The following is a 10,570-nucleotide window of genomic DNA, read 5'->3' as shown; positions in this document are numbered from 1 at the left end:
CTAAGACATGTGAACTACTATTATAGAATTGTAAACATTTCAATAACAATTCATATACCTTATAGTCCTCTTGATTTCAAATTTAATTTTTGTAAAATTTCATTTCTTGGTCATAAATTTGCAAACCCCTAAAATTTGCAATTCACAAAACCTTGTAATTTATTTTTCAAGGTTAATTCTCAAATTAAAATCTCAATTTTTGGTGAACATTGGTTTGAGCTTTATAGTTTGGTAGAATGAATAATCATAGATTGGAGAAGAGGTTAACGGGTTGGGGGCATGCTTGCGCGCCTATGCACATTGGGCAAAATGTGTAATCTAGCAAAGGATGCAATTATTATAGTGTTAGAGGTTGTATGGGCACTAGACATTTGCGAGACTGAGGGCATGCACAATAGGAGGTTTGGCCTTTGGCGGCTTAGTCGATTGTGGTGTGGCTAATAGCCTCACGCTTTCATCTCCACTCAATCTACGTGGTAGTTTGAACATTGGCTTTGTGAGACAAAAGATTGCCAATTCGCATCACTCGTTGTCATTGACAAGGTGGCACGTGCATGAAGCAGGCAAGGCATATGTTAGAATTCTCACTAGAGGCTTGGAGTCATTGTTTTACAATTTAGTCTAGATGGTAAGCATGGCTAAGTCCATAGTTTTGTCTAGCAGATAGGTAGAATCTAGACACTCACTTGTTGGATGGGGTGCCATGTGGCATAGTGTAGGAGCCTAGAGGCCAAACTTGGGTCTAGTTACTATTTGTAGTTAATCCCTCTGGAGGTAGGCCGATACCCAAATACCATCCGCATCCACTAGTGCCAGGCGTTGCCAATAGTGGCTCACAAGATAAGAACTTGGAATTCAGTGCCTTCTGTGCCATTATTATGAAACTTGCTATTCGTGTAGAACAAGTCACAACATGGAAGTGTAGTGATTAAGACAAATCTTCAGGTATGAAAATATTTTGTGAACCTCAGTTATCAAGATTTTTTATTATAAGTAGTGGAGTTGTAGTCGATTTGAGAGGTATTTTAAAAGTATTTTAGTAGTGTAGAACAAAAGATCACATCTTCACCTATTAGGATTTTAGTACACATGTAAGTATTCTATTTGTTGGTGTTTGGTAAGTGTGCTACTAAGTATGGTTTGTACTTGACATTTTATAGATGTCAAGCAATTCTCTTTTTGGTTACTTTTGCTGATGATTGTAAAAATGTTTCCACTAATATTTGTATTATGGTTTCTTGTGTTTGCTAAAATTTTGGATTATCTATTGTTCTCTTTGTGGTTTTATTCAATTTATTATGTTGATTGAGTTTAAATCTATCTCATTTTTATTTCTATGAGCTCGTGTGCTTACTGTAACACAAGTCATCACACAAGATTTGGTGGAGAAGAAAGCATTACATTACCCCTCTTCCAAGGAGTCATTAGGTCAAATATAGCATCGATGCTCTAGTAGACTAAGATAGTTGCTCAAGTAGCCCATGATAGAGTAGTCATGTAGCCCAATGGTGGTCATGTTGGTGTTTTTATGTTTATGCTTTGTCATGTTTGCAAAGGTTTTTATTTATTTTGCTCAATTTTATGTTGCGATAAACAATTTGATATTTTTGTGTTATTTGTTGAGCTTATTTTGGCTTTATAAAGAAAAAGCAATATTATTATGTCTTGTTTTCTTTGTACAAGCTCTAATATGGTCATTGTAGTTAGGTTATAAGTTTTGTTTGGAAGGAAATTGAAATATTTAGGATGCAAACAAAAAATAATATTTAGAAGGAAATCTTTGTAAGTGGAACGACATAGTAGAATTCTTTTAACGCCATGCCACAAGGTAGGGCCCTCGTGGGGTCATTAGACGTCAATCCTGGAGAACGAACTCAACACACCCAACAACAAGAGTAACTCTAGTAACCAACAAGTCTGCTCACCAAGAGCTGCAGAAACTTTGGCCGCGATGAGACTATATACACAACACTGAAGAGAATAATTTTTTAAAATGATTCAAGCCACAAGGCAATGCCCTCACGAGTTCATCAGACGTCAATCCTAGGGATCTAACAAGACACCCAACAACAAGAGTCACTCCTATAAGCAACAAGTCTACTCACCAAGAGGGGCAGAAATGTTGGATGGGATGAGACTATATACACACTCAAGAGTATAATTTTTTTAACATCAAGCCACAAGGCAAGGCCCTCAAGGGAGAGGGAGAGAGAGAGTGTTGACCGTTTCATTCACTCGCTGGCTAACTTTGAAAAGGTACATGGTGTTAACCCAACTTGATGCTGTGCTCGGGTGAAGATGCTCTCTCTTGAAATCCTAAGTATAACGTACTCGGGTGATCAAACAAATGACAACATTAACACTCGAGGTTCGGGTTAGCTATCTATCGGAGGACCGTTTGGTGGTGGGCACCCTTAAAGAGAAGATTGAGTGCAATTCATCAACAAAGACAAGTATATAGATAATCGGAATCAACTGGTATTGAAATCGACTAGTATTGATCTGTGTACAACCAAGCCGCCTCGACTTGCAATGAACACTCAGTTGCTCCCTATCCTAGCAAGCTCACGTGAGAGGAAGATAACTTGGCACATTAGTCTCTTGTCTCTTCTCTACTTTTTGTTACAACTACATCACACCTAACTACGCAAAATTGCCTTCTAAGTGTAGTAGCGCTCGGTGTGTCATGCCGTTTTCGTTGACTGGTGGGAATGCTGCAATCTCCTGCACCTTGATGCAAAATGGTGCTCAGTCCAAGACTCCACCGCTTCGGAGTAGGTCAGTATTCGGTGAGTGCACTTGAACTCTGGTGTGTTAGCATGACCTGAGGGCTAACATGTTGCCTCGGCTACCCTTAACCATGGCCTCACGGACTTGACAGAACCAGTCGCTGCCGTTGCTCTCGCTTGGGTTGAAGCCACGGGGTCGCCCATGAATGATGGCCTCTTCAAAGTGGTGGGTTGGGGTGAGTTGGCTAATTGGAGGGGACACTTTCATATGTTGACGCTTAGGACGGAAGTGTTGGGTACTTGTATTCAAAACTTTGTCGTCCTCTGGGAGGCCATGAATGTCGACGCGCCTCAGCCAACTGGATCTTCATGTGGCTTGGTGATGCCAAATTCCATCTCAAAATTTGTAGTATACCGCTGGACTGGGGTCACCCTCTCCTGCCACTTAGTAAGCAGATCCTTACATAAGTCGTGTACATTGTTGTGCATCGTCTTTACTTCTGTAACATGGCTACTAAGGAGTTTCTTGAGTTCTCTCAAAATTTTGGAGTAATATGAGGGAGTTCGGGCATTGTAGGCTTGGGAAATTGAATGGATCCGATCAACAATCAATCGGCGCTCTACCTTGAAAATATTGTGTTGGCGTCAAGCGTGTTGTTCGACAAAATGGTTGAAAGCTATGATAGCCCAGTTGTAGACTGATATTACGGGCGGCACGGGCCAAGTATACCTTGATGTATGGATTGTGGAGGAGCAAGGATCTCAACTTCCTCCATCTGTTGCTAGACCTAATATTGAATAGGTATCTCCTTCCAACCCGAAACTCGGTGCAAAAATTTCAGAGCTAGGATAGCTACAGGGAGAACTTGCCTCGGCAAAATGGGTTCAGCATCCAAAACCTGTGCGGTCTACGCTCCCACCTCGCTTGTGTCTGCCAAAATTTTGACTTGAAGTACAACATCTTCAAAATTGTAGCAAGACTATGTAGCCATGATCCTGCACTCTGCTCGGCCTACTAGATTAAAGACTAGGCCGTGATTTCCTCTGCTGCCTTAGTCTGTGAGGTACCTCCACCTTTAGCCGGCTTGGTTCCAAGGTACCCACATGGTTGCTTGGCTGTGAAAGTTCATACACGCCAGCCTGACCATCCAAACCATCCTAGTCTAGTGGCTGTCTTCGGGGCAGCTTATAGGGATGCTCATCGGGAGCCTGGAGGAGACAAATGAGCGATGGCAGTTGGGTATACCGCTTCAACTCCTTCTTGAGCCACACATACTCCTCCCTTAGAGTTTCACCATCAGCAACAATTCCGAGCACCTCTATTTTGTCCTGGGCCGCCTGATAGAGCTGTCTGTCAACCTTTTGGTGTGCGATCCTCAAACGCGTACCACAGGTGGATATTCTTCCCTACAATAGCCATGAGCTCACTCTTGGACTTGGCAACGACATTCTTAAGTCTGTCAACTTCGCATTTGAGATTGCCAAAGTTCACCTTGAGCTCTCGGTATGGGCTTGTTGCAGCTGGGAGTAGTTTTAGACTATCTCGTCATTTACTTCCCCCTTGCTGTCCAGTTGTTCTAAGAGACTCTTACATTTTGTAATCAAATCGGCCTCCGCCTCAAGCTGGCTGTCTGCTCCTCGAAGAACTGCATCATCTCCTCGTAGTACCGTGTCTGTAGGAAAAGATTATGTTTCAATAGCTAGAGAGGGAGCCAGTGGTTGGCCGAGAAATCCAAGGCCAGTGCCATGTGCACCATATTCTCCCTTAAGAGTTGCCATTGGGACTCGGTGGCAGGCTGCAACCCATTCTTGATGATCATTCCGAATTAACAGTGGATCAAGGGGAAATGGCTCTACACGGGGCAGGCTTTGTAGAGGAGAGGGAGGCAAAGGAAAAGTAATGCCGGTGGCCTGAGTTCTACCACCATTCTGCTGCTCGAGTTGCTTCTCGACTGGCTTCTATGAGGGTTGCTCGGTATTTCCCTTGTCCGCTCCCTTTGCAGCTTCCTCCCTTCACTCTTTGGGCACAGCCTCCTCTTCCGTCTGCTCGGGTATTCTTCGGCCCCGTTGGTAGATCTTTGACCTTGAAGGTGCTCTTCCACTATTCTTGAATCCCCTCCGGGTTTCCTTCTTTCTCTAGCTCCTTGGAGGTGCCCTTGTTTCCGTTCCCCTCTGGTGTTTATGCCTGGGTCTGTTGTTTGGAGGTGCCCTCATCGTTGTTCCCCTCTGGTGTCTTTACTTGTGCCTCTTCAGCACCCTTATCCATCTGCTCTTCCTGTGCCTTCTCGTTTTACCCAATTTGTTACTCGGTTGTTGTTCTTGCTCTTGGCCGTTGCCATCATATCCCTGTCCCTATCTCTGTTCCTGCTCTTGCTCCATATCCTCGTTTCCTTGTTCACCCTCTTCCCGGGCCCTCGATGGCCTGCTCCACCTGGTGCTGGAAGCGCTAGCGCCTCCACCAAACAAAGCAAGCGGGCAATAGAATCAAAATCTTTGATGGAATCCTTTTAGATTCTAGAGGATCCTATCTTTAAACACGTGGCACTCTCCTCACCTTGGTTTGCAAGTGGCCAAATGGTAACCTCATCTATATTGGCTAAACTTAGATTCAACAACGCATTGTCTTTCGTGCTTAGAGACTAGTTTGTTCATTGAGGATGAAGTTGTAAAAGATTTGAATCATAAGCAAACCTTCTTTACTCGATGTCTCACTAGGTAGGTTTGGAAGCTATATAGAGCTAGCTCCTCAACATGTAGGGGATAAGGACAAAGGACTTCTTTGCTCACCATATCAAAGAATCATTCGAGCAACCAAAAGAGGTAGATTCCTTAGCCACTATACACCCCAATAGTAGTTGATGAGAAAGTGCCACTAACCACCATCAAGGTTAAGAAACAAACTATATTGGGGGTGACACTAGATGGTGGTTCTGAAGTGGACATCATTTCAGAAGAAATTGCTGAAGTTCAAGTCTTACAAGCCATCACCTTTCCAAGTACGCATGGCAGATCAATGACGAGTTGACCCAAAAGGTATGCTACAAGATGTTGTCATCTCTATAGGTAGAATCTATTATAAAGTTAGTTTTATTATGATTGCCATGGAGCAATACTATTTGGATGACCGTGGCTTAAGAGTGCAAAGTACTCCATGGAGATCAATGATCAGGTGACTCAAAAGGTATGCTACAAGATGTTGTCATCTATACAGGCAAAATCTATTATATAGTTACTTTTATTGTGATTGCCATGGAGCACATGCATATCCAATAGTATTGGGATGACCTTGGCTTAAGGGTGCAAAGTACTCCATGATTGGGGTTCATAAAAGATGATCATTACATTCCCAGAGGTGGTTCAACCGGTTTTCACTTGGATATTTTCTCGATTGGTATGCAATGTCTGAAGCATTTTTGCGAAGGTTCAGGCAAGAAATCAATGAAGAAGATGTTCAAACGATGTTAAGTGAGTTGAAGAAAAATAAAGGAGAGTGTGTCCAAGACTTTGTACCTAGGATGCAAGCTCTTATTAGTCAGCTAAGCATTGTTCCAGATGCCAAGTCTTGTAAGGCTAGTTGATCACAACTTGTACCCAAGTAGTTGTGCGCAAACCGGAGGTAGTCAATGCGACTAGGAATTATGAAGAATTGCTAGACTGAGTGGTTGCTCTAGAGAAGAGTGAAGGCTTGAAGAACAAAGCAAAGTAGTAAGATGCTGAGAGTGACACTGACGAGATGCCAGCAGCAAAGAAAGATAAGCTAAAAACTAGGCTGAAGAAAGCCTTAAAAGAATTGGGCATTTGAGGGAAACCAAGCAACAATGAGAAATGGTGTATAACAAGTGTTCAAGGGTGGACACTTAGAAGAGGAATGCAAAACTAAAGTATTGCAACACTTGTGCCAAGTTTGGACATGATTAATCATTATATTGGTTCAATGGTAAAAATCACCAGTGAACTGATGACGATCGACTGATGCTCACAGCCACATGAGACGGTAAGCCACCATGTCCCAAGCAAAAGGACAAGGGTAAGAATGGTAAGGAGAAAATAGACTCGTGGGTTTTCTTCACATCTGTTTTTGCAAGTGCCGTTCAACGTACAGCGCCTGCAAAGCCTTCAAATGCGAAGATGCTTCCGATTATTTCATTGATCGTCGCCAACATGGTGGATTCCCTGACTGTGGAGCACATGAAGCCCTTGATTCGCTCGGGATATGTACAAAGGCACCATGCATGCAAGGTTATTCTGAGGAAGGCCTTGCATGCGTTCGTGGCCTATAAGAGAGCACTTGCGTCGATTTGCAGTGCATTATGCGTTTTGGTGTGTCGTGTTGCTCTTGCTAGAAGTATGGCTCAGAGTGAATTTACTGGTGAAAACGATCTTGCTGCTCATTCGGTGGAGGGAGGGCACGATTCACCGCAGTCGATGGACACTGGAGAGAACACTTTCCATAGGGGTTTATCTTTCATCTCCTTTGTTTCGATTCATTTTAATTCTGCTTCTTTCTGTTCTCCGTTTCTGATTTAGAAGTTGTTGTGGTCTTTTGTAGAGATGGTGAAGCATGCCTCTGGCAAAGCCACAGCAGAGACCGACGACGATGTGATGTCGTCTATAAAGGGTACCGCTTCATCAACTTGTGCTCTGTGCCAATTTTTGGGGAAGTGAGTCGCGATTTTCAATATTTCATCATCGTGCATGCGCAGATGGAGTTGTGCGCCCTGCTCTGACGACAACAAAGATTTGAAAGTTGGACCGGCAACCTTTAGCGCTCCGTTACTGCTATCATCAGGTGTTAGAGCTCCGAAATAATCAGAGCTCCTGAAGAGTTCAACGATCAAGAAAGAGACGAAGTGTTCACTACGAAAGGCATTTCAGGCAGTGGCACGTGAAGCGCATGCAGAAGGTGGGATGACAGGTGTCTTTATTATGATTTTGCTTGTAGGTGAAATCAGAAGCTTCGTTGACAATTATTCATGGTTCAGTGCGTGGGTTGAATCTCTGTTATTCCGTCGGTTACAATCGACTGCGAATTGTGACGTCCGAAGTTGTGGATGGTCAAACCCTTTGTTGAACCCTCTATTGGCAAATAGTTCATCCATTGTGACATCGCAGTTGTGGATGGTTGAACCCTCTGTTGGCAAACAATTCGTCCTTATTATAGTTCACTTATAGCAGATGGGGCGTCGTTCGTTGATTTCGGTTAGCTGCACCATCTGCTCTGAAACAATTGCTTGGTTTTCTTGTTGCAGATGCGGTGTCAATTTAATCCAATATTCCGTTCTCTGCTCTAAAACAATACATGGTTGTTGTTTTCATTAGAAATTTCGTTTGGTTCTTCCACATGGACTGTCAACATAATTGAAAGTCTTCCTTTATTGAGTATGGTTTGGGTTTTTAGCAACCCGAATGCAGAGAGAATGCTACTCGTTGTAGTTTGTTTAATGAAGCAGAGGTGGACTTAGTCGCCTTTTTTGTGAGTGGCAACGTGTAATGGAAGTGCTATTTGGTTGGGCTTGTTGTGGTTTGCATGAGTGGTTGAAGTTAAGAAAGTTTCAAAGCACGTTTTGAATTATATTAAATTGTCAGTGGCGTCCTCTCTTGTGGCTAATTAGACTTTTCAACTCAACAACCAAAGGTCCTTCCAATGTATTGTTATTAACAAGCACAACCACAAGGAATATTGATTGGGAACAACTAAACTCTCCATGAAAATGAATAACATTCATATTCCAAGTAGCATGTCTCTTTAAACCAAACATTGTGTCGGTTACTATAGCAAGCAAAGCAACATCCACTAAGAAAACAACATGCAATGAGTTAGGGGAACCCCTGGATGCAAATGAGGCAACTTCCAACTCAGGAAAAGATGTAGGAATAGACCATAAAGCTCTAGTCACCACAGATGGGAAGTTCACAGTGGGTGCGAATGCCTTGCTTGTATTGCATATTAGTGAAATCATAGATGTGATCACGCATAGGTTCGCCTTTGAAGGCAAGCTCCTTGTGAAGTACGGCACATTGAAGGCAAAGAATGCCAATTGTGAGACATGAATATGTGCGGACTTCATTGAATGGCACAATTGCGAGACAATCACTCTAGTTGTTCCCCACTCTTTTGTTCAACAATACAAGGACGTGCTCATTCTTGAGTCTTAGCAACAAGAGCACAGACAAAGGAGGGAGCGCATACTTCTCCTTGTATGTAGACGTAACCACACTTGTAGTGAAGGGGGAGGAATTTGAGGGCACCATTCATTTCGTGAATGAGACAACAATAGCAGAGCTTGCACGGAATGCAACTTGGACTCTGAGGAAGAAACTAGGCTTGATATCAACGGTCATGGGCACAATAAGTATTGTCATCATAAAGGTTGACGGAGACGGTGCTGCGGTAGATCAAGTGATTGTTGTAGATGGGCCATGTGATGAAGACCGTTCTGTTGTAAGTAACTCACCCTAGATAGATTTGGCTTTTTGACAGCCTCGTGCCAACTTCCAACAATACCGTCTTACTTCTTTGTCCCTGTGGTAGCTCACATTTGTACGTGAGCGCAAAAACATTCTCACACGTTTGGTGTAAGAGTACAATGAGGATAGGATTGTGATGTACACACTCTGAAATATTTCCTTCATGATAGTGAATAAAACTTTGGGCTTCTACGACTACAGCATTTTGGACATGGACAAAGAGTAAGCTCGCATTGACTCGAATTGATGTCTTGCATTAGCTCCTTCACTAATATTTCTTCTTTGCCACTTCCTAGGTCTTAGGCATGAACACTTCTTCGTGAACCTCAATGCACAACTTGTGGAGCTCCAATGTGGTGCTTGTGGTAGCACGCGTGTCAACCGTGACCCAAGACGTCCCTTCTGCTTCACTTGCAACTCCATCCAATTCATCTCGATGGTTCCTCTCTTGAAAGGGCGTATCTATGCTTGCGATGGTGCATGTGTCAGATCCGTGGCATGCAAGTGGACACTTTGCTTCGTTTCCAAGTGCCTTTTCTTGACTTGTACACTGAAAGTGTGCTGAACATACGCTCGATGCTACTTGGCATCAAGCCTGTTGGAAGCTTCACAATTAACAGCTCTGGTCATTTGGTTGCGTTCGAGTCAAACATGTAGAGAGGCTGTTGTACTTGCTTGATATTTGCAATAGTATGGTTGTGTTTCTTCTATATCCAAATTGAATGTCGATCTTTCTATTGTTTGGACTCGCAGTAGAAAAAAGAGAGAGAACCTATCATTTGTCCCATGGATGAACAATTTGACATGGAAGTTTTCGACAAGCGAAAACACGCATCTTTCAAGACAACACACCCAAGCAATCATGACATTGTGCTGTGTTTGCTTGACTTCTTTCCAAGACATACATACGAGGCATTGTTGCAATCATTGTGTAATTCTATATTCTTATCTTTGACATGTTTAGCATCTACTTGGAGAGAATTTCTTTCAGACTCATGTTTGATGTTTCCACAAAAGTCCTATCTTGACCATGTTGCTCTCATTCTTCAAACAAGCTCAAACTCGCGTGCTTTGCTACACGATTACCTTAATCGTGCAAGTCAGATTTTCCAATGTCCATTTGAGCTTGCATGTCGGAACTCTTCAGGGACATACGTTGTTCACAGATACTGTAGCAATGTCACACAGCTGAAGACATTGCTCATGGACGAGCACAACATGTCTTGCCACGCTTTCTCGATGACAACTCAATAGTGATAGTCAACACTGAAATGCAAACTAGAGTATAATCACATCTACATGAGTGGCCTTGCCCCACCCTCACATTCAAAGTGTTGACTAAGTTTCTTGACACACCACTATACAATCAACAC

At 42.9% G+C, this 10,570-nt stretch overlaps 1 protein-coding gene across 2 annotated transcripts; it reads left to right on the top strand.

The window, feature by feature from the left end:
- Positions 1-3,227: 3,227 nt before the first annotated feature.
- On the top strand, positions 3,228-8,139 carry LOC147900625 (uncharacterized). Of its 2 annotated transcripts, none has more exons than XR_015541180.1 (3): positions 3,228-3,531; positions 7,279-7,347; positions 7,433-8,139. XR_015541180.1 is itself a non-coding variant. In XM_087376083.1 (3 exons), exons 1-3 carry the CDS (start codon positions 6,858-6,860, stop codon positions 7,471-7,473), a joined length of 438 nt encoding a protein of 145 aa, XP_087232209.1. In that variant the 5' UTR covers positions 6,691-6,857; the 3' UTR covers positions 7,474-8,139. The 2 variants fall into 2 exon arrangements, 1 of the variants encoding a protein (XP_087232209.1); XM_087376083.1 differs by lacking the exon at positions 3,228-3,531 and adding an exon at positions 6,691-7,185.
- Positions 8,140-10,570: the final 2,431 nt, after the last annotated feature.

This window comes from Dipteris shenzhenensis, chromosome 6 (genome assembly GCF_047967505.1).
Source record: "Dipteris shenzhenensis isolate YYH24624 ecotype China chromosome 6, Dip_SZ_1.0, whole genome shotgun sequence".
Lineage (NCBI taxonomy): Eukaryota > Viridiplantae > Streptophyta > Polypodiopsida > Gleicheniales > Dipteridaceae > Dipteris > Dipteris shenzhenensis.
This window is presented reverse-complemented; position numbering and strand designations above follow the sequence as displayed.

Bases quoted from the DNA above. Each gene is read 5' to 3' on its own strand.
- LOC147900625 (XM_087376083.1), top strand. From the start codon at position 6,858: ATGCTTCCGATTATTTCATTGATCGTCGCCAACATGGTGGATTCCCTG. The intron at 7,186-7,278 runs GTTTATCTTTCA...GGTCTTTTGTAG, and splicing joins AGAGAACACTTTCCATAGGG to AGATGGTGAAGCATGCCTCT. The intron at 7,348-7,432 runs GTACCGCTTCAT...GTGCATGCGCAG, and splicing joins TGTGATGTCGTCTATAAAGG to ATGGAGTTGTGCGCCCTGCT.